Genomic DNA, 26,023 nt, shown 5'->3' on the forward strand with positions numbered 1-26,023 from the left:
TAGTATTTCTTAATTGCCGATAGTTCCTTTTACTTTCTTCATCATTAGCATTCTTATATTTTCTACGTTCATCCATCAGCTGCAATATATCGTCTGAAACCCAAGGTTTTCTACCAGTTCTCTTTATTCTGCCTAAGTTTGCTTCTGCTGATTTAAGAATTTCCTTTTTAACATTCTCCCATTCTTCTTCTACATTTTCTACCTTATCTTTTTTTCTCAGACCTCTTGCGATGTCCTCCTCAAAAATCTTCTTTACCCCCTCTTCCTCAAGCTTCTCTAAATTCCACCGATTCATCTGACAACTTTTCTTCAGGTTTTTAAACCCCAATCTACATTTCATTATCACCAAATTATGGTCGCTATCAATGTCTGCTCCAGGGTAAGTTTTGCAGTCAACGAGTTGATTTCTAAATCTTTGCTTAACCATGATATAATCTATCTGATACCTTGCAGTATCGCCTGGCTTTTTCCAAGTGTATATTCTTCTATTATGATTTTTAAATTGGGTGTTGGCAATTACTAAATTATACTTCGTGCAAAACTCTATAAGTCGGTCCCCTCTTTCATTCCTTTTGCCCAGCCCGTATTCACCCACTATATTTCCTTCCTTGCCTTTTCCAATGCTTGCATTCCAATCTCCAACTATTATTAAATTTTCATCTCCTTTTACGTGTTTAATTGCTTCATCAATCTCTTCGTATACACACTCTACCTCATCATCATCATGGGCGCTTGTAGGCATATAAACGTTAACAATCGTTGTCGGTTTAGGTTTTGATTTTATCCTTATTACAATGATTCTATCGCTATGCGTTTTGAAATACTCCACTCTCCTCCCTATCTTCTTGTTCATCACGAAACCTACTCCTGCCTGCCCATTATTTGACGCTGAATTAATTACTCTAAAATCACCTGACCAAAAGTCGCCTTCCTCTTCCCACCGAACCTCACTAATTCCTACTATATCCACATTCACCCTATCCATTTCCCTTTTTAAATTTTCTAGCCTACCAACCTTTTTTAAGCTTCTAACATTCCACGCTCCGACTCGTAGAATGTTATTTTTTAATTTTCTGGTAACCCCTTCCTTAGTAGTCCCCACCCGGAGATCCGAACGGGGGACTATTTTACCTCCGGAATATTTTACCAAGGAAGGCGCCTCCATTATTGCTATGTGAAAATGCAGAGCCACATTTTCTTGGAAAAAAAGCAGCTGTAGTTTTCCATTGCTTTCAGCTGCGCAGTACTCAGAGGACTGAGTGATGTTGATACGGCCGTTTAAGTCATTGTGACTCACGCCCCTAACAACTACTGAAAGAGCTGCTGCCCTCTTTCAGGAATCATTCCTTAGTCTGGCTCTCAACAGATACCTCTCCGATATGGTTGCACCTTCGGTCCAGCTACTCTGTATCCCTGAACACTCAAGCCCCCTCACCAACGGCAAGGTCTCATGATTCATAGAGGAGGTTGTTACCCTTAGCAATTCAAATAAGGTATCTAATGATCAGGAAAGATGCGCCATTAGTACCATAAATTACAGTTCTTAATGCATATTTTAATTCCTTATCAGCAAAATCATGCCACAGAATCCTTTGTCAATACATTTTTTTCTATGTTGGCCTTAAGGTTTACTGAACAATAGGCCCAACGAATAATGTGTCATTCAGATATAAGTTGTTTGAGAATTTAGTGGAACTATCAAAAATAGTCACAATCTAGTCATTAAGACTCTGAATGCAGGGTAATGAGCTAATTAAAACACATTTGACTCTGACATAACCAATCACGTAAGTTAAGTTCAGACATACGACCTAATCTTAAATATTCGTGGATAAATTCCGTAAAACTCCCTTACAGATGGATTACAATCAAGTTTGTTTTCTCAATTTAAAAATCTTTGTTTAGAAATATTTAGTCAAGTTTTGTATCAAGTTTACATTAAAAGTGTAAAAATAAACCATCAATGTTCATTTCAATGTATGTTTTTTTTAAAAAGTAGACTCATAAATATGATTTTCATATGATGGTTTTTCAGTATATTACAGTCAAATTCCCAGAATTTCTCAATGAGAGATGAAAAGTTAGTCATGTTTTCGAATAAAGAATTCTGACGTTGATTAATTTAACTATTAACAAGCAGGTTTCCGGCCAGTATATGACGTAATTTTTTCTCGTATAACAGAATACTGAGAACTGCAAATGAATTTATTCGGTTTTATAAAATTAAGTTAGACATGCATACCAAGTAAAATATATTTCAGAAGGAATGTTGAATCAGCAGAAATAAATTGTTGGATAAATTGGAAGTGTTATAAAAAAAAATGTCATATTGTAAACTGTCAGTTAAAAGCTTTGTAATACTCCATCATATTGTATGCTGAATATATAGTTTTCAAAAACAAGACTTTAATGTAAAATTAATGCTACATGTAGACTGATGACAAATTGTTAATATCTGTTATTGGAAGATTATTTTTTATGAAATTAGGTTTTCAAATTTGCAAATTTAACTATGCAAAAATCTGCTTGAATATCAGGCTCTAAAAATATTTTACAAGTAATGAAATTACCAAATTATCCTCCGTAACATAAAGCAGTAGTTAAAAGAATTTCTATTTGTTTACAAATAGTGGTGGCAATAGTGTTTGCAAATAGTGGTGGTGGCAGAGGCTGTTTGGATTGCAGTGGCTGAATAGTACCTGTTCAGTTATGTTTCTCCAAACATACCACTAGAGGAATTCTCTGAGTTTAATGTATATGCCATGTTTAATGTAACTTAGCCATGAGAGTTGAACAAGAAACCTTTTGATGTGTATAGTATAGTCAAGGGCTGGATTGGTTCTGGTTCCAAAGTAGGGGCTCAGACCAATTTTCCCTAATTAATACGTTGGGGAAGCTGTTTCAGGCCCTCCTTGCCAGGAGACTACATGTGGAGTTGGGAGTTGGAGAGGGTTGTCCTAGAGACAATATGGCTTCAGGAAGGGACGATTCACCATTGACACAATTAAGAGTGTTATGGAAGTGGTCAATAACTCTGCAAAGGGGATGAGATACACTAGGAAAATACCTTTAGTGATCTTAGTCGACACTAGAAATTCATCCAATAGCATTAAGTGGAATACTATTTTAGATAGTCTGACCGACAAGAAGATCCTCCCAATCTGGTCAGGATGATCCAGGAATACCTGACAAGTAGGGAGATGAGAATTACTACAGAGGAAGAAGAGGTCATCACGGCCATGGAAAGAGGAGTACCCAGGGGTCAATCTTGGGCCCCCTGTTATGGAATGTGGCATACGATGGCCTTTTAAGGGTTAACTTGCCTCCGGGGGTTGAGTTAATGACTTATGCTGATGACCTTGCGGTGGTGGTGATGGGGTGAAATGTCCAAGAGGTTCAGACTTGTATGAATGAAACACTGCAACGTGTCATACAGTGGATGAAGGTCGGGGGAGTGGAAATCTTAGCTCACAAGACAAAATTATGATCCTGATGGCAGGGAGGAGGAAGATCCCTCAATTTTCAGTTGAGCTTGAAGGTACAGACGTGGCTTTATCGAGGAAAGTCAAATACCTTGGTGTTTGGCTGAGCTCTGGGAGAGGTTTCTCGACCTATGTGGAGGAATTAGTCAGGAAGGCCGAACGGGTGACTTCGGCGATTTGTAGGCTGATGGTAAACGTCAAGGGGCCCAACGTCTCCAAGCGGCAGATTATTGCTACCAGTCATTTCAGCGATGTTGTATACAGCCCCAGTATGGTCAAAGACCCTTGGGGACGTGAGAATTGAGGACTGTACTATCTCGCTTCAGGCAGTACTGGTGACAGCCAAGATGCCTCCAGTGAATTTGCTTGCGGAGGAAAGGCGAGATCGGTATCAGGGAGTGATGAGAGTTGTGGCTAGGACTGCCCTGTTAGATCGTTGGCAGACTAGGTGGAACGATGCGTCCAGGATACCGGTGGCTAGGATTCCGGCGTAGGCATTGGATTGGTTGGAGGTAGGCGCACTGGCATCGTGCCGCGGTTACATTGTATCGTTTGTGATTCGATTTGGGGCTCCCACTGGCGAGGGTGGCCGCGCTGCCGAGGCATGGTAACCCTTACGTCCGGGAACGTGGCTTCGTCCCGTCGGTGGCGGTCCCTGATTATAACTTGGTAATGCCGCGCGAGACTCCATGATGGGACCGAGTGGGAGTGCGGGATTTGTCCCCGGCTCCTACGCGGACCGTAATGAGGTTATGTTCCCCTTGTTAGATAACCTAATTTGGTCGAATTATTGGGTGTAGGTCTGAATTTATATTTTGCGTAAAACATCATTTTGATTGGTATGAGTGAAGCACTGATTTGACTTACAACTCGTTCGTTTTCTGAGGCATTCGCAGTCACAAACGGCGTTTCAAATTTAGACTAGGTGCGAAGTCCGCGCATCCGGTATCTCGGTTGGTTAGTTTGAGAGAATCATGTTAGGTTGGATGTGAAGATGTCCGTTTGAGGCCTACGTGAAGGCAAAATTTGATTTGTATTTTACTAATGTAAATGTCTGCCGAGACATTTACATCGGTGGTATCCCGGCCGAGGCCTGGCTGATGACTGAGAGATGTAATCAGTTAGAGGGTCTAAAGACCACCTCTGGTAAAGCCCCTAAGGGCTCGGAACGGAGGGGGTGGTGTGGCGACCGGTAACGTCACAAGGTGGGTGTCTTCCACTACAGGTTGGGGTTAGTCGCTGAACGTATAAGTTAATCCCATGTATTAGAACATTGTATAATGCGAAGCAAGTGGAAACGAACGTTTGAACGGTCCAATAGTTATAAGGTCATGGACTGTTCATTAAATTCCTGTACGCCAGGAAGAGATAGACGCACGACCTCAGGGTGTCGATATTGTGGTCTCCCGGATGACGCCAAACACACTTTCTTGGAGTGCCCGAGGTGGGCAGCGATGCGACCAGTTAATGGATAAATCTCTCCAGAGGAAGTGATGGAAAGGACGTTTAATTCTGATGATGAATGGAACAGGTGTTGTAGATGGTTCCGGGAATTTCTACCAAGATGAACGAGGAAGAGCATTACAGGGTAGTGTATTGCCGGTGAGTGATATTGGTGGGCCAGCTCGCGGGAGTGGGCAGTAGAGGTTCAACCGGATCGTCAATTCTGCGCGTCTTCGGGGGCCGCCTGAAGCTGTGGCTCGAAAGCTACACAGGTGTGCGCGTTGACACGCGTGATGGCGATGAAAACCTTATTAGGTGGTTCTGTCACCACGTCGTTGGGAGGGAGTAAGTTTTTAGTGGGTCCCACCGTGCATGTGGTGAACTCCACATGCTACTGGGCGTTTGGCTGAAGCAAATTTTTCCACTTCCGATGTAAAACAAAACAAAATCCTTAATTAGTTAATAATTGTTTCAACTGCCTATATCCTGGTCATCTTATCAGAAATTCCCTGAACTTAGTATTAGTTTTAAAAACCTTTTGCATTTGTATAAAGGATAATTATAAGTGATCTAATATTTATTTTGTATTTGATACAGACCATAGATTTGATATAATGTTTAAGTAGTTGTTTTTGTAAGATTATTCCATTGTTATAGGTCACTTTCCTATTGTTGTGACATTAAAATTACAAAGTTGTTGGGTCACAAATGAGACAAATTTGAAATCTTATTTAATAGCTACGTTTTTCAAAAAATGTCTTCCAATTTTAAGGAATTTGACTAAATTTTGAGATTTACAGAATTGAGTAAAGGATGATTTTTCCTTCCATAAACTGAATATTAGACGTAGCAGAATCTAATTTATTACTTAAAAGTGTCAATAAATTCAAACATATTGATTGATAGATTCACTGCTTTGAATTTACGGATTAAAAAATTACATTAATAAAATGAGATACTGTAAAAGACTCCATTTGAGTTGTATCAATGATTAGTAGATCTACTTGGTGAATGGCTATGCGTTAGTAGTTTGTTAAAATATTTTTTAACAAATGATTGCTACTTCATAATCATATTGGTTACAATATTTTTTAACAAATTATTACTACTACATAATCCTCACTCATAATGTGTAGATTTTTTATCATGTCAAATGCAGAATCCTTTAACAAAGAATAAATATAGTATAATTTTTGGCTATTAAAAAGGTCACGCCTCATGAATCATGGTCAATTTTACCATGTTAAGCATGATTAAATAATATTGCCATTCAAGAACATTAACAATAAATTCTAACTATTTGAATATTGAAAAAGGATTAACTAAAAAGAAAGTAACACTGGCTCTTTAGTATATCTCAAGTATAGAAACACCAATTGATTAAGTGTCCTTAGAGTAAACAAGTAGTCATCTATCTGAATCCTGTCATTAGTAACATTTTCATCAAAATCTAACTGTTCATTCTTAGATTGTACTGTGTCAAATTTCTTGTGACTGTTCTTGTAAATCCCTCAACTTGATTTCTAATGAGTACCTGTCATTAATATGAGGGTCAAAATTATTAATAAATATTTGTATATTGGTTACGGATTATTTTATCACCATACATTTTCCCTTTAAAGTTAATAAATCCATATATGTATATCTTCAAATCATTTCTTAAGAATTATGAATAAAACTTTTTTTCTTAATGAATGATGAATAGATTTAACTTAATAGTAATGTGTTAGCAGCAGTAAAAATGCATAGATGTGGTTTTTAACAATAACAGCACTATATCCACATTTTGTAATTAAGCCTGTAAAATATCTCTGTACTACCCCTTTATTATCTGACCCGGACGACCAAATTTCTAAATACAAATTTTGCTTCAGAGTATAATATTATCAGCAAATGCATCGTACTTTAAGGTGCCAGATATATTAATAAAGACACATTGTAGGTTAGATATTTGTTTATTTGATTTAAATTTTATTTACGTTTATCATTAATTCATAATTTGTCGACAGTTATACAACATTTACAATGAACACTTTATAATTATTTACATTACACTAACACAAATTAAATTAATGTTTACATAGTTTGTTTAAATATGTTTAATGTTTACCTGCTGAATACCTTACAAAAACTAACTTATGATAATATGTACTTTTGTACTTGTATTTTATGAATAAGAAGTGGCTATGGGATTCATGCAACCATTATCATAACAAAAAATAATTACACTTCATATCATGTCCGAAAACAAACACAACAGCAAATACAAACATTTAATTATAGAAGACATATATAATTAATTGATAAATTAACTATTAATAAAACACTGAACTTTTATTAAATAATTAAAATATCTTGAAAAAATTCTACCACAATCTAATTTAGAAAAAAAACATGTAACAACAAACCCCAATAAAATAAAATAGCTACTATTAATTTTTTACTTCAATTATTTCTAAAATTATATTTATCAGAGAAAATCTAATTTGCGTAAGCGATAATAATCATTAATACAGCACTTAATAAAATAAAATAATTATGAAATGAATAAATGATTAATTAAAAATAGGTTAAAATACAAAATCAATATAACTTAAAATAATTCACCTAAAATAATTGAACTTAATTTTAAGAAGATTTTAGGTAGTTTAAAACTTTATATAAAATAATTCACCTAAAATAATTTAACTTAATTTTAAGAAGATTTTAGGTAGTTTAAAACTTTATATAAAAAGAACTATACATCACTGAACTAAGTTACTGCACCAAATTCTACCACCTACCAGAAAAATTAAAAATAGCTATTATAAAAATTATGAAGATTCTAAAATTTTCAACAAATAGAATCTTAAAATTAATAACAGAAAAAATATATACTTGTGAATAGAAAAGCCCTGCACCACAGTGCCTTTAACTAAATTCTATCAAAAACATCTATCACAAGGATCAAAAAATATTCACTATGAAAGGGGAGGAAGAAGAAAATCATGTGATATCTGATGGTAAATTCCCTTGATAACAGCAGATCATGAATACAAAATAACATTTTTAAGTTTTTGTTTTAATTTGTATGTAACCATTTTCACTCAACAAAGATGTTTCTAGATGAAAATGTGTTTGAGCAATTGTAGTTTTTTGTGCTACAATAACTCCAGAACAGCTCCTAATTTGTATGAAATATTTAATAAATCATCAATCTATTACATTAATGATAATAGATACACAAAGACTTGATTAAAATAAAATAGCACATAGTGTTATGGATAGATAGAATAGCATAGGTAATAACAGCTATAGGTGAAACAACAGAATAGCAGATAGTAAAATATTTCAATGTGAAAAACTAACATTTTCTAACTCATCAAATAAGGTATTGAATAAAAGTACCTAAAACTAAACTTTAAATAAATATAAAAACATATATAGGTTCCAGAACAGATTACATATAAAAAAATAGTTAAGATACATGAAAAATAATAATCAAGACTGATAGCATGACTATAACAACCTGGTGGTGTTGCATGTTGAATAGAGGTGACACTGGACGCTACTACTACATATGCACAATGAATAGGGTATTTTCTGAATCTGGCTTTCTTTCAAGGCTTTTAATAATACTTTGTTCTTAAATGTATGAATATGCCTCTTACAACTGTCAAGTCAGAAATAAAACCCTTATATTATTTTTTGGAAGACAGAAACGTCCAAAGGAACGAGATCTGGCAAATACAGTAGTTGTTGAACGTCTCAAATTTTATATGTAGCAAGAAACTCTTGCACAAGGTGTGACACATGAACAGGTGCACCATCACGATGAACTCACCCCACTTGCCACTCTATTGGCAGTTTTTTAAAAACTGTGAACCTCAGATAATAAAAACGTTGATGATAATAACAGTGTGCTGCTTGACCTGATACTACATATTCATGATTACAATTCATTAGTAATAAAAAAATGATGTTAATTGTATTCAATTAACTTGTAAAGTAAGTTAGTAAGAGTAAAGAATAAACAGGCATTTCATTGTGTGAGCGAGTCTGTCATAATTCTGATGAGTCACATCCTGTGTATCAGTACTGATTCACAACATGACCACGTCTATATACAACTCTATAATCAAACCTTTACATAATGTTGTGTCTTCTCAATTCTATTAAAATCCTGATCTTTTCACATGTTCACTCTTTGTTCTCATAATCAATTTTTGTGATTCTGACATTTATTTACTCTGTTATTTAAAGTTAATATAATGCAATTCTTTTAATTTTTCTGGAACATGAATGTAGTGTATTCCTAGATTTGTGCCTGTAGACTTCAAATTGCACCACTATTTTGACACCATGTTCGATACAGATTTAGCTGATAATAGTGCTTGAATTATTATCCCCTTTGAAAAAAAGACGGCAAAAAAGTCTTATGAAAAACGCATTTTAAATGCTTACAAAAGAAAATTACAGAATCCAATGGCATTGATGTTAGATGTTGTTGCTGACATAAGTGGAAGTTAGGTGCTTCAGTGAAACAATTTTGATAAGCTTGGTGGATGTGTTTCACAAGTATAAATCTACTAATGAATTAAAATCTCAAAGAAAACAAAACCCTGCAGGTCAACTGAATAAAAAGTTGATTTTGATAAAATCACAATTCATAAAAAAGTATATCAATTTTATTTCCAAAATAAACTGCCTACAATAGACGAAGTATTACGAGTTTTAAATGACAATAACAATCATAGAAGATGAACTTAATATCCAATTATTGCAAAGGTTTCACAAAATAGAAGTAATTTTAATGTGTATAAAATTGTTGAGTTAGCAAGATCCAGTGGTAAAACTGTGCTTCAATTACCTCCCTAGATTATAAACTCAAACCACTTGATTTAATTTTGGGACAAATTAAAGGTTACATAGCGTAAAAAAATTAAAAATTTATGCTTAATAGCCATCAATCAAACAGGCCAGCACGAGTGGAAAAACATCTTACAGATACTGTTGAACCAAATTATTGGGAGTTGGATAATATAATAGAAAATAAAATTGAGCCTTTCATTCTATCTCTTAATACTGACAGAACTACGGATTTCTCACAATCAGGGGACAAAAACTGAATTTAATTTATTATATATTGAATTTATTTATTTAATATTATTTATATTAATTTATTATTTATATTTATTTTTTTTATACTGAATTTATTTATATGTCTTGTTATAAAAATTTATCTAAAATAATATTAGTGAACTTTTACTATTAATGGACAATTGACAATTTTATAACTCTTAAAAAACTTAAGGAAACTACAAAATAATAAACAATTTTAACGAATAAAAGCTCATGAGTTATTAGATGTGGCGACCATGGGTAAAAAATATTTATTGAACATTTAACATGTCCTAATTTATTTAAATTTAAAATATATAAATTTTTTTTTAAATGTAATGATTCATGGTTATTGAAAATTTACATAAATAGTTTCTTTTATATGCATCAGGATTTACAGGAAATGCTTGTGAATCAATCCCTGAACACTCATTTGCACAGTCGGTTTACTTAATATCTATAAGCTAACTGAATTAGGTATACACATTAGTGAATCTAGCATGCAGATTTAGGTCTGAGAGTTTCATGCCTTCACAGTAAAGACTGGACTTTAATTTTGAAATCATACCCATAAAACCATGCTTATGTAATAACAACTGTTTTTCAAAAGTTTTCAATGTTTTCTATGCAATCCAGCAACTGAATAATGGACCTCTTTTGGTCAGCTGAAAGCAGTTTTGATACAGAACAAAACTAGATGTTACATTCTCATACCTTTCTTTATTTTTTCTGATTAACCTCCGGGATTACTATTCAGGTATTACTTCAAAGGATGATATGTATGAGTGTAAATGAAGTGTAGTCTTGTACAGTCCAAGCTCAACCATTTCTGAGAAGTGTGGTTAACTGAAACCCAACCACCAAAGAACACTGGTATCCGCAATCTAGTATTCAAATCCGTATGAAAGTACCTGCCTTTTCTAGGACTTGAATGCTAGAACTATCAACTCCCAAATCAGCTGATTTGGGAAGACGTGTTCACCACTAGACCAACCCGGTGGTAACACTTCTCATACCTAAAAAATCTGTAATAATTTCAATTGGGTTTAAGTCTGGGAAGTTGCTTGGGTGAAAGAGCACATTAATGATTTGTTCTATGAAAGATTTTTTCACTTTTTTGGCAGTATGGCATGGTATTAAATATTGTTGGAACACTCCATTGCCTTGTTTTGTTATGTCACAACCATTTACTTCAGAATTTTGATATATCCATCACTTTTCAACATACCATGTACTGGAAGTAATGACTAAGGGCCTTCAAATGTGAATCAACCCCCAAACCATTTTTTTCTTGGGGTCTTAACTTATTGTGGAATGAACCAGTGATGTATTTTCATCTGATGCTTTTCTAATGTACGGAACCCTTTACCCTGTACAAAAAAAATGTAACTATTTCAAAAATACAAATTTTCCACTCTTCTTTGTCCAAGCACAGAATTCTTTGGTTCAGCATTTGTTTTGGCCCACCAGAACCTTTTTTTTGCATACTGCTGGTTTAAAAGTTGTTTTTTTTAGCTAGCCAACTAGCTTTCCTTCCAGCTACGAAGGGACTAACAATTGTCATATATAAATCTGTTCCACTGGTTGCTAATTCTCAATTTAAGTCCACAACAGATAATTTTGGATCACATTTACTTTTTCTCACTAGTAACCGATCTATGTTGGAGTAGTTTTTCTTTTACGACCACATTTGCCTTTTCTATTGAAATGAAAACAAAGTAGTTTCGGTAAATTGTTTAAAAATAGCTGTCCCCAATCTAACACCACAGTGAGAAGCTATTTGTTGTATCATACTGGTATGCTCAGAAAGAAAAATGCTTTCGTGGAGTTTTGTCCATTATTATTAATTCACAAACAAAAAATACAAAAATATGATTTTATGATAAGAAGTTAAATAAACTTTCACCAAACACTATTTATAACATGAAAGTTGCTCAATAACCAAAGAACAATAGCCTCATATTACACATACAACTTAAACAATGGGTATGGTCAAGCAGTGTAGACACAACACAGAAATAGATCCAAAATTCCCTATTTAGATTAATTTGCACACTACTGTAATATGTCTTCAGAAAACTTGATTTTGATTAGAACTGACATTAAAATTTTGAACAAGAAAACATTAGTAAAACAAATTTGATAAGTCTCAAAATCGAAATATATATACAATTATATAATCAAAAAATTACATTTATATATATATATATATTACTTTTTCTCACTAATAACCAATCTATGTTGGAGTAGTTTTTTTTTGTATTAGATTTCTTAATTTATACTTTAAAAAAGATCACATATTAAACATTAAATTAACAATTAACAAGACTGGTTGAAACTTTAGTATAACAAAATTAAAATCATTTTTTTTTTCATAAATAATCCATTAATGTTTATATACGTCCATATTCCATTATGTTGTAGATTGCCTTGTGAGCAACCAATGTTTAGTGAGTGCATACATGTGTGTTAAAAATGCTTTGTGCACTTTCAAAGAACCCTTTTTGAATACAGTTTTATTTTTTTACTTTTACAATTTTAAAAATATTTGAAATTTATTTTAAGTGCTTTTACCTTTTTGTTTGAAAAAATTGCATATATTATAACCAATCGGATTTTCTCACCGTAATGTATGGCGCAACAATTGAGACAAATCATTTGAAACCTTTTTCATGACAATCTGTACAGCTGTTCAGAAATTACAAGTGCACCCAAACACATTAGTCCCCTTTAGACAGTCAGAATAGAAAACAGTAGCAATTATTCAACTTCTCAATATGTAATTGAATGAATGAAGTACGGGTGGTAAACTGAGAAATGATAGCATAAAAAGCTAAAGAAGAGTAAATAAATAAAGGGAATGTGACTGTAAGGATGCAATGTTATGATTTTAATTTTTTTCTTTTACTGAATCATTTTAACTCATGAAAACCCTTGAATAAAACTTCCGTGATTCTTACAGTATACATTCAATTTTATTTTATATTAATATTCTTGCAATTTTATATTTAAAAAGAGATTAACAGAAATATAATCTAAATGCTTTTAGTAATATTTAAAACAAGATATTTTTTTTTTTAAATCATGTAAAAACTAATATTAGTAATGAACAGAAAGTAAGGCTAAGAGAAAATTTGAAAATCAGTAAAGTTAGAAAAAGATTATTACTGGTTATTACTCGCATTACAAAATCTCATCAAAAATAATCAATACCGCAGACTACAATGGAGTGAATTTTCCTAATAGATGCATTATAGAAAATAATCTCAGAAAATTTTCAAAATTTTTGAAATTGCAAACAACATAATTAGAGTATTTTTTTTTTATTTTAACACCATTGTTTACTACAAATGAAACTCATTTCACAAATTGTATAAAAAACTAATTTAATTTAAAAATAATGTATTCATGGATAATATAATTAATTTTATAGGAGTATTTATACATTGTGTATTCACAAGCCTATGCTGTTGGTTAACTGAAATGAACAAATAAATAGATGATAAGATAATAAATAATAAAAACACCTATTACAGGAAAAAAAGTCATTTATCTCCTGTACAACATTATTCATGTATGTAAATACTGCAAAGCATTTAAAAATAAATAAAAATTAAGAATCGAGAGCTTGTCAAACTTGTTATCCTTGAAATTTAGCTGTACTGCCAAACCAATACTATGACTAAAATGTAAGGGTCATCAACTATCTGAAGAATATTTAATTTTTGAAATTTTTTTTCACTGATAATTATCCCCATTCATTGCATCAATTTTCCTAAAAGTTTAGGTCAAGAGTAATTTTTTTCACTTAAAAATATTTACTATAATTTAACCTCGATTACCCTTTTCTGATACATTAATAAAGCCTACCTAAAAAACTGTTTGTAAATATTAACATTATAGTACATATCACAAAGGTAATTACAGATATTTTGTTACACACAGAACACATTAATATAGAGAACTCTTATAAAATATGGATATCACTGTAATTACTATTATTAACTTCAATAAATATAATTAAATGCATTTTTAATGAAATAAATATTTTAACACAAAAAGTTTTTCATTAATTGTGTATCTTATAAACTGGAGTAAGCGACACATAATTTTTAAAAAGAAATACTACTAACCCCTACCAAAAAACAGTTAGACTGGATGTTGGAGTCACTTGTTGTAGGGAATTGCATATTGGAAAAAGCTGATAATAGGTGTAAGAAAAACTAAATGATTGATGAACTCTGTCAAAAAAAAAAGAAGAAAAAAGGATATGAATTGTTTGAATATTTACAACACACTACTTTTTAACAGGAGTATGATTAAAAAACAATACAGTACTTATTTTCTGTAAAATATTTTTATATATTTTTTTTTTAATCTATTTTCTAAGTTTCAATTTCTTTCGTAGACCATGTACATTTTTTTTTTTTAATTTTGTGATTATCATCTTTTTAAGCATAGTTCTACTACAAATATTAAAAGAAAAACTCGTTAAAAAAATTTATACCATATGAAAGCCTGTTTTGGTTAGAAAAAATAATTTATAATAAAAATAAATAAATATGATATGTCCTTTACTCAAACAGATGTTGATATTCTGGAATGTTGTAAGTTATTTATATATATATATATATATATATATATATATATATTTTTTTTTTTTTTTGTCTTGAATTTGCTCTATTGTGTGCAACAGGTTAACAATATATTTTTCTTTTTTTAATGAATGAATTTTTAATGAATTTATTATTTTTAATATTATGTAAAAATAAATAAAATTTTAACTTATTTTTCTCTAAGGTAGAATAATTTATTAATTTTTAACGGTACTTACGTATTAACGCCACCGCAGCTACAGCTTTATTTAAAAACAAAGTAGTCAATTGGATTTCAGTGGAAAATGGGCCGATATAGAGTTTAACATAGATTCAAAACAGCCTCTTTATTAATTTTAATAAATGGTTATTTATATTTATTTATTTTATAATTATAATTTAACCAAACTTAACCTATGCTCGCTTTGCTCTCTAAGCTAGACTAATTAGCAGGAGTGTTTTGATTATTTAAATAATAAATAACTGCAATAATTACTGAATTTATTAAATAAATACTCAAAAAATTACGGTGTTAATTAGTCAAGGTTAGCGAGCGAAGCGAGCGTAGGTTAAGTATGGTTAAATTATATTTATATAATAAATAAATATAAATAACCATTTATTAAAATTAATACAGAGACTGTTCATTTTCCACCGAAATCCGATTGACTACTTTGATTTTAAATAAAGCTGTAGCTGCAATGGCGTTAATACCTAAGTACCTTTTTAACAGTAGTAGTACAATATTAAAATAGATTAATTATACGAGTTTAACATTATTTCTGTATGAAAATACCTGTAACTGGGATGTGCGAAAGTAACCAGCTTATTAAGCAAGGCTTAACCCATTGACATTTTAATTCATACTCTTCTGTTTCACTGGAGATAATTCAGTATTGTGAAACTAACAAAATGAAAAGATTGTAAACAAACACTCAGAATGCAAATTCTGTTTGTATTTCAGAAAACATAAATAACATTTGTTTTTTCGTTTCAAATTAATTAATTTTTCACTCTATATTTATTTAACCACGTTTTCAGATTTTTTAAAAATTAATTACTTTACTTTTTAATGACATCAATAAAAACTCTGCAACAGCCTTTTAGAAACACAATTTTCAAAGTGTTTACTGTCTTAGAGTGTTATGTTAACAGTGTTTCTTACTGCACATCAAAGGTCATTCATTTCCTTGAGTTAATGTTAAATAATAATGTTTGAATTGTTTAAAACAACATAGTATGTATCAAAACAGAAAATGACAGCAAACATTTGTAAAAACATTAACTATATCAACACAATTAATAAGGTCAAATAAATAATACCATAAGGTCAAATTACTCTTGTCTACTTCTTCTCAGTATGATTCATATATGTAGTAATTTTGGTCCCACAAATTTCTACAATTTATATTCTAACAAACAATATTCTAGTAACCAGACGTGTCTATACATAGCACTAAATTAAATGTTTAAAGATAGAATTTTAAAAATAGAAACTGAAAATAATGTTAATTTTTTTTTTATTTTAATTTTTAAGTCGGGGCAAAAAACTACCAATTTATTAATCCTTAATTTTCTATCAACTTCAAAAAAAGTGTAAATTTAAAGAAATTAAGAGCACTATATTCTTTCTTTATCAATAGGTTTTTAAACAGGGTTCTTATTTTTTTCTTAAGTTTTAATTTAATTTTTTTGTTATGCGTATTTGTATATTTTGTGATTTTTAATTATTTCTAATTAAAATGAAATAATAAGAAAATATAATAAATATTACCTTCATATTATTAATTTGAAGGTAAGCCTATATAAAAAAAACCCACCTCTCAACAAAAAGAAACTGTACACAAGAAATACAAAAGGTGAAAAACCTAAATCTCTGTAAAACAAGAAATAATTTTAAGTATTTTAATACCTTTAACTGAAACCAAAGTAGGATTCAAGTCACACATAAATATCAGTTTTGGTTCTGAACTATGATTTAAGTAATAAATATGCATCATCACAATATTACCATTACATTACATTACATTAGCAGATAAATCACATCAGCAATACACTACATCATTAAATGATAACAACAGACTTAATTTAGATTTTAAATATAAAAAAAATTAAATAATATTTAATTTTTATTTAGGAAAAGTAGCAATGGAAAAAAAATTATAATATTTTATTAAACATCAATATTGAGTTGCACAAAATGTTTCTTTTTCTTATTGAATGAAGTCTATTTGTCAAACTATAATAATTTTCATAAATACAAATAATGAATGCAAATTAACAAAAAGAATGCAAAAGGCCCTTTGGCATAAGAGTCAGTTACTTTAGTAACTGAAATTACAGACAAATAATCGGATAATTTTATCCAATAACCAACAATTAGTTGTTTTTAAACAGAACTTGTTGCTTGGACTCTTTTGTCAATTAATTTTGAATTAATCAAATACTAACAGATACAAATCACAGAATGAAGAAAACACTATGAATAAGCAAAAGAAATTAATCACCAGATTACAAGGATGCAAAAGGATTAACCACACAAAGAATTGTAAGGTAATATTACTGTAAATATGAATTTGATAAAATGTAAAAATCACATAAAGGTTACAATGGAAAATCACTTACTGCAACAGATTTACAACATATTCAAGTTAAACTGATTAAAAAAAACTGTAAAATCTTTCAAAAATTTGTAGTTAAGTTCTGAATGTCATATCGGTCATGAAGTTTAAGAAGAGTTAAATGGCAAACAAACTTTGGAAAAGGATCATGAAAAGAGGATGAATAAATTCTTTTCAAATATTACAACCAGTCTGCAAGCACTACTATGAATCTGACGAAAAAAGGCAAGTATGGAACACAATCACAAATTATCCCCTTAAATGAACAAAAAGTTAATTCAGCCCTCAATCAAACAGCTCTTTTGACTGTAAACCTGATTGAATAAACATATCAACTGGATTGATTATCCAGAAGTAGGGCACATAATGAAATCCGCTCAACACACAGACCAAAAAAGAACTACAAAAATGTGTTCAACAAATTCAGATATCAAAACCACCAACAGCACTACAACATGATGATGATGATAGAATGCAAGCACACCATTCAAGCAGCATTCTATCTCCTTCCACATCCACCATACAACCCTAATATGGACCCAGCAACTTCCACCTACATCCTAACCTTAAAAGGTTATAAAGTAACTACATTTCATTTACAGATAATTAAATGAAGTCACCATAGATTAAGATTAGGTTAACTACATTCATTTAATCGCCAAGTTAATTAATACATTTATTAATATAAAACTAAATGGAATAGGTAGGAGGAAGTGTTTTTATGCATAGGAAAAATTAATTCATCAAAATTGAGATCATATTAAAAAATAAATCTGTAAATTACTAATCAATAATTTTTTTTCTTTAACATAATAAAGCAAATGCATTACTTTACTGCCCATCCTCATTTTTAGTAAGTGAATAGTTCCATTATTTTTTAAAGAAATTAAAGTTAATATTTAATAAAATAACTGTAAAAAAAATTTTTATCAATGATTAAAATTTCCCCATTTCCGACGGGGATGCTGGTATAATATAATTAATGATCCCATTTCTGTTATTCTGGATAAAAACAGATTTAAAAACTTAAATGGTAATGTAAATTAACACATTTTTTGCCAATAAATAGAGGAAAATATTAATAAATTTAACATCAGAAAATAAATGAATACAAACTACCACCACCACAATAAATGAATTTTAATGACCTGAGATAAGATAAAAATACATTCTACAACACTACACAATACTATTACTCATCAATATTTGTGAATCATTACTGAAAAATATAAATACATTTCAACATTATGAAACATTATTCAAATAATACTATAGATAATAATTCTTTCTACCTTTCCTACAAGATTTATTTTTTAAGCCACAAAAATTTATACTATTTTTAAAACACATTTTGACAATATTTTTAGTTTTTAATAAATTTTGATTTTAATATTACATTAAACTTCTATATTCCTAAATAGAGATCCTTTCATACATTTGCTATAGAATAAAGTATTTACTCTTTTGTATAAATTGCTAAAACATTTAATACAAAGCAACCATACCTATAAACGTAAATATGTCATCACTTTTATTTAAAAACAATCTCCTATTACTATCAAAATTATCAAAAGTGATTTATGAATCACGTTTCATTTAATAATACAGATACCAACAAGAATATACTAAAGTAATAAAAATAGTAATAAAGTAGTAAAAATTATTATTGAAACAGGAATTACAATACAATAAAAAGAAAGTAGTAATCTCACTAGATGTTAGCAAAAATTAAAATTTCCCTCCACAGCAATAAAATTGAAATTTCATATCTAGACCTTACTTATTAAAAAATATTTCCCAAAAATTCAAATCTGTAGCTTAAGTTGTTCTCTGTCCTAAGATACCATGAAAAGATCAAGATAAAAATACTTTAATTTTAAAAATATTTTAAAGGAAAGAGAATAAATTAATCTCAAAAACCTATTTCTAAAATTGATACTGTCCAATAAATCACAAAAAAGATTAATCAAGGGTGAATCCCATTTTTCAAATTAGAAAAAAATTTGCGTGAATTTCTTCTCTACTTTCTCTAACACGTCTTCCCAGGAAATAATATGCATGCTTATTAATAAGAAATTAGCAGGGCCTCCACAACAATTAAAATTAAGACAGCGTAAATTTTCATTTAAGTTAAGATAAAAGTGCAAGTTTCAAATCAATTTAACCAATCTTTTTTGATGCACAATTAAACAGATTAATAAGACACAAATCTGAATAAAAGCTTAATTTGATTCAATGGAATACAAAACAAGAGGTAATACAAAAGATGGTATTGTGAATAGCATACAAACAAAACTTCTATTGTATTATTAATAACCAGCAAGGAACTTTAATGTAATGGAAAGATATCTGAGACCTACCTTGCGGCTCTTATACTTCATGAACAAATAATTAATTCGCTGATGATATACATAATCATTAAAATAAAACTACATATATATTTTACACAACAAAATATTCTAATAAAACAATATAACTTTTGAGTTATTTGATTCTACAAAAAAATTCAAGTTTAAGTGCACAACTCTACAATTTTTCTTTTTTTATTTATATAATGCCTTGCATGAAGAGTGTCAAATTCATTACTTGAGTTAGACTAACAATCAAAAAATAACAATCCTCTAACATTATTCAATTCTATTAAGTAAAATTTAATTAATGAACTGAATCACAATGACCTTAATGCAATAATATGGTATAATTAGTAACCAATATCCCAGACAAAATAACAACCTTTACTAATTTACTGATGAGTACCTTAATCCCTACCAATTATATCCTAATCCCTAGTGATCCTACCCTACTGATGATGATCCCTAATGATCATGTCTTCCTCCACCTTTCTCTTATCCATAATCCCCTCTCTTCTTTATTGTACTGATAAGGCTTAAAAGATTTAATTTACTGGTTCAGCCTGGATTGCTGAGACAGTGGTATGGCTACTGCTGTAAGGAAGTATGCACCAGCAATGTAGGACAGCTGCTTTCTTAGTATAGCTCAGAGTGTAATAGTTTCACCTATGGGCTTATACGTGAGATAGACAAATCTGTTCTTCCTTCCACTCCTCTTCTAAGATAATATTCATCCATTACAATATTTATAAAAATAAATTAATATAATATAATTTTATTCTGGATGCTGTATCACAGGATTTGTAAAATTTAATTGTAATTAATATTTTTTCCACGAAAACTTAAATTCATTCTCAAGTGGATGTTAAGTAACTGGAGGAAAAATCATGATGCTGTAACCCTAAGTACAGATAACACCATCTCCAATCAAGATGGATATCCACAGTCTGAAAGGAGCCTTTTTACGTTCTTTAGGGTAGGGATTTCTCATCTGATTTTGCAGTTCTCATGTAGGTGCATAGTCCCTTTCTTATAACTTATCTACCTCTCTTTTTCCTTTATCCTTGATCTTTTCCTCTTTGGTACAGTAAATCACAAACTATATTACCTTGACCTACACTCATTTTTGTAAGGAAGTTGATCAACTAAGACCTATCCACCAACACTTGTTTCCTATCCAAAGCCTCGACAAAGATAAAAGATAAGTTTTTTGGATGAAATAAAGCTTCCTAATCCTTCTAAAAAAAACAATCTTATATAATCATAGGTATACACTTAAAAGGATATCCAAATCACCTGTGTTTATAAAGATTACTGCACAAGAATAAAAATATACACATACATCAATAATGGTTAATTTCCCAAATTAGCATATAAATTATAAAAAAAGATATCCTCCTCACTGAATTTTTTATCAAAAATCTTTTTTAATCTAATTTTCACACTTATTATGAACTATAAATTTAAAAAAATTTACAACATTTTGAAAGAAATAATTAAAAACTAAGTAAACGACTTGAAAAACACCTTAAGTTGTTAACTGCAATGTAAATCACACATGTACAACTTTTTTACATCAGCTTTGTCTCAACTGCCATAAAGTTTGTTAATTTATGAAGCTAAGTTGTGCTGTGGTTAATAAGATAATGACTGTGATATAGAAAAGTAGAATTATTAATCTTTTCATAACTAAAAGCAGATTTTTAAATAGAGAGAATTAAATACAAACTGAACAATTAACACATATGGAAGCAGCACTAACACTTCCGTTACATCAAGAAAATAATATTTTATTTTGCTATTAAACTTTATTAAGCTTTAGTAATGCTATAGAAGAAATGATTTAGTTGAAATATCTCAAAAGAATAAGTACTTAGTGCCTAAGAAGTTAAATCCTAAATGAAAATCTTCAAAGAAAATCTATTATATTTAAAAATTCTTTCTGTAGAAATTTTTTACACTAACATTAAACAAAAATCAAAACCAGGAAACCTTTTTAAGCACTAAATTGAAAATAAAAATCACAGAACATGTAAATAATATACAAATATTTTCAGCAGTAAAGTACCATTGAATAGTGTTACAACAATGAAAAATGTAATAAATATAATTATAGCAGTAACTCAGAAATCTGAAATTATGAAAACAAAATACAAACATAAATAGTACTGTTAAAAAATCTTATACACTACTTTAATCAATTTCTTCTAAAATACCTAATAGTAAATTAACAGTAAAAAATTTACAGTAAATTACCTTCTTAATAATAGAAATGTCAATAAATTCACATTCACAAGCAAAACACAAATAAACCAAATCAAAAATTTTAAAATCCCTCCAGACTCCCAATTTCAACCAAAACCCATCCAACACAACTCGAACACCCACCCATACTCCTGTTACACAAATTTAGTAGCTACAAATATACACTTATAGAAATTATTGTTAAGTAGTTAATTAACGTAAGAACTTAGAGATTTACTAAATTAATTAAAAATTACTTCCATCTACAATGTTCAAATTATAACATTTTATAATTACAATAAGCAGAGGCTAATGATTATGAATAGGTTTATAAAGCTACAAAACATATACCCTACTTAAATTCTAAATTAGGCACAAGTCATTAGTCATACTTAAATCAGCAATTACACAAAAAAACTGAATAATCAAGAAATATTATTACATAATCAGCAAACAGTACACACTATTTGGTAGATAAACCAAATTCTATATATAAATTTTGGGTTATTGTAAGAATAATTTAATTAGTTTATTACTCTAGGGCAGTGATTCTCAACCTTTTCAGCTCCACAACCCCCAAAAAGTAAAAAAAAAATATAAAATGAATATTTCACAACCCCCAACCCAATGAAAGCTAGTTAATACTATTTAGCTGTGTTAATAGCAACAGGTGTGAACATGCATAGGAAGTGTACAAACATAAGCAATTTACAGGTTCCAACTTCAAGTGTACATGCTCCTTGTAATTTGTTCTGCTTACATAATATTCGTTGTGGGAGCATCATGCTCGAAAAAGCATATATGTTTGAACATTTTGTGCTCTCAGCAGTATTAAAGACATAAGGGATTGCAGAACATCAGTTTAGTTTCAGATGCGAAGCATGCATCTGGTGCCATTATTTAAGTTTTTAAAGGAGTAATTCATTGAAAATAATACCTAAAATTTCAGTTTTTTAGTGTGCGGTCTAATGGTGTAACTTTTATTTTTTTCAATTAGATTTTTATGCTAAATGGATAAGTTTGTGAAAAAACTAAGTAAACCATCTACATCCAGTGAATCAAATGGTACTATTGTACAATCTTGTCTTTTTACCAATGTCATTACACTTATTTAAATTATGGTTTTACTCACAGGAAGGAAAGCCATAGTGTGTCATTTGCTTTCAAAGCATGAAACCATCAAAATTAATTCAACACTTGGAAACTAAACATCCAGATCGTAAAAGCAAACCCTTGGAATCTTTCAAAATAAAATTACATACATAGAGAAATCAACAAGCTTCTATTTGTAAATCAGGCCATACTGATAAAAAAGGTACACTTGAAGCATCTTAACTTGTAGCATTAAGAGCAGCAAGATGTAAACACCATACAATCGCATAAAAGCTAATATTGCCTGCTGCAATTGATAAGCTCAGTATTTTAGTAGGCGTGGAAAAAGCAAAAAAACTGAAATAAATTCTGCTTTATAACAACACAGTATCAAGACAAACTGATGTCATGGCTGCCGATATTTGCAATTAGATAATTCAGCAAGTGAGTTTAATTGAATTTTTTAGTATTCAATTTGATGAATCAACATATGTGGCAAACATTTCTCAGTTATTGTTTTGTGAGATATGAATGCGATAGGGATAGATCAATCAGATAAATTATGTTGTTTTGTAAATCAATACCTGGTCATATATCAGGACATGTCTTTTTCATAATTTTTATGAATTTTGTCTTTTTTATTTATACTTTTTTTGAATTTCAGTATGTAGTGATGGTGCAAAGACGATAACGATGGATTTCTGAAAAAATTTAAAGATTGTCTTATACCAAGGACAGAATCGAAACACTGCTTCCTTCACACAAAAAATATGCCAAAAAATCTCAAGCAAATTCTTTGTAAAGCTGTAAAAATGGTTAATTTTATTAAAAGTCAACAATTACAGAACAGGCTGTTTGTTAAACTATGTGATGAAATGGGCCAAAAGAAAAAACCTCTTCTTTTTCATACAGAAGTCAAATGGTTAATGCAGGAAAGTGTTAACTCATTGGAATTATGAAATCAGAATAATGAGTATATGTTGCAATTTGCTTACTTAGCTGATGTATTTTTGCTTTTAAACGAGTTGGATGGGGATTTGCAAGGACGTGATAAAAACATTTTATTAATGACAAAGTACATGCTTTCATTAAGAAGCTTGATAACTGGATTATTTGCCTTCAAAGCAAAAATTTTGGAATGTTTCCACTCGCTTCCAATTATATTGAGAAAAATTTGAATGAAGAAGACACTATTTTTCACTATAGTTTGAATAGCCTGAAGGTGCATTTGCATGTGCTAAAAATTCAGTTTGTGAAGTATTTCCAGCAAGATAAAAATGATTTCTCAGAGAGATGGGTAGTGAATCCAATTGGATGGGTAGTGAAAACATTGTTGCAGCTGCTGTCACCAGTTGAGATTCACTCCAGCTCATCAAAATGTCTGCCAATAAAACGTTAAAACTAAACTTCATATCTAAATATTTAGATATGTTTTGGCTTGCTAGTCCAAGTGAATATGTAAATTTAATCACGTACGTATTTAAGATATTAATCCCTTTCACCACATCCTACCTCTGTGAAAAGGGTTTTTGTCAGTGGTTGTACTAAAAACTAAATACAGGAATCATCTTTTATCACTTGAAAACAATCTGCTTTTGTGTATTTCTAATATAGATCCAGGTATGGAGAAACTTTTAAATAAAAAACAAAACAACCATCTCATTAATTTTCTTTCTTTATAAGCATACTTAAAAATTAAAAAAAGATTATAATATTTATTTATAATTATTCGTTTAATTGTTTGATAAACACCGGACTGAGACAAGATGCAACCTGAGACTTGTCCCACTGCTGTTCAATATTACACTGGACTAAATAATTAAAATTTGGCAAAAGGAAAATGCCATTAAAACAATAATAGGAAAAGGTATAAATTCATTAAAAACTAAAACATTAGGATTTGCCGATGATTTGGCCCTACTAGCCCTAAATATGGAAGAGGTTAAAAAACAAATCACCAGCCTAGAAAAAATTTCCCAAAGAATTAGCCTGAAAATTTTTTATGAAAAGACGGAAACAATGGCCATGGATTCCCTCTATATAAGCAAAATCACAGTTAACGATAAAGAAATAAAAATAGTTGAACAATTTAAATATTTGGGTGAAATCATTCACTGCAGATTGAAGGAAAAACAACCATGGCAAAACAGAATAACTAAAATTAAAAGAGCACAAAGTCTAACTTTGCAAACATACCATAAAAAATTTCTCTCAATAAAATCCAAAATTCACCATTATAACACAGTAGTTCTTCCAGTGGCTCTTTTATTCTTGTGAGACTATCTTTCAGATTAAGAATGAAAGTAAAACAAACCAATTATTTAAAACAGAAAGGCAAATTATCAGAACTCGTTTAAATAAAAGTTATCAAAAGGATGGAGTTTGGCCAATTGCCACAAATGAAACAGTCTACCAACAAGTCAACCCGATTCTCAGTACAAATTGTAAACAACTGGCCACAAGGAATATTAACAAAAAAACCTGTGGAAAATATGTTGGAGAAATCCAAAGAGCTCTTCAAGAAATTGGCTTGAGGGTTGAGGACGCCTCTGATAAAATGAAAATTAACTACACACTTCAAAACAATATATTCAACATTAAAAGATTAGAAAGGCATAAGAAAGTGGAGGTCACAGATGAGGTCAGGAAGCAACGATCTGATCGAATGAAGAAATACTGGGAAAATTGAAAGGAAGTTTATTACAAAAATTCAAGAGGAACTGAAATACGGATGACTAAAGTGTCCCAATGTGTCCTCAAAAAAAAAAATCAAAAAAATTATTTGTTTATAATTTAATTTATAATTATAATTTTCACATCACCCTGACTCCCAGGTTGAGGAACGCTGCTCTAGGGCATTAAATATTGGATAATTTGGTTTTTAATAATGGCAAAATGTTTAATGTTATTTTCACTTTTAATTTGTTTAGTTCATACAAGTGAATAGAGAGTAGTTAAATAAAAGCCCAGCTCCATAATTACACCAAAAATCAGATTTTTTCATTTCATTTGATTCTCTATATATAAATGCATGTTCCTTAATAGTCAAATTGTAAAAAACACAGGTTCAACTAAACAAAATATGTCATAAATTA

The 26,023-nt window shown here is 30.3% G+C and overlaps 2 protein-coding genes across 5 annotated transcripts in view; one reads left to right on the forward strand and one right to left on the reverse strand.

Annotated features, from left to right (window-relative positions):
- Positions 1 to 26,023, reverse strand: part of Rab5 (RAS oncogene family member Rab5) — a 127,776-nt gene that overhangs the window by 94,009 nt on the left and 7,744 nt on the right. The gene's annotated exons all lie outside the window — the stretch shown is intronic.
- The window catches only part of LOC142319997 (EF-hand domain-containing family member B-like), a 72,304-nt gene continuing 51,281 nt past the window's right edge, over positions 5,001 to 26,023 (forward strand). Inside the window, exon 1 of the mRNA XM_075357676.1 lies at positions 5,001 to 5,084. Coding sequence (XP_075213791.1) covers positions 5,001 to 5,084 — 84 coding nt within the window. The remainder of the gene's footprint in view (positions 5,085 to 26,023) is intronic.

Source organism: Lycorma delicatula, chromosome 2 (genome assembly GCF_047948215.1).
Source record: "Lycorma delicatula isolate Av1 chromosome 2, ASM4794821v1, whole genome shotgun sequence".
Taxonomy (NCBI): Eukaryota; Metazoa; Arthropoda; class Insecta; order Hemiptera; family Fulgoridae; genus Lycorma; species Lycorma delicatula.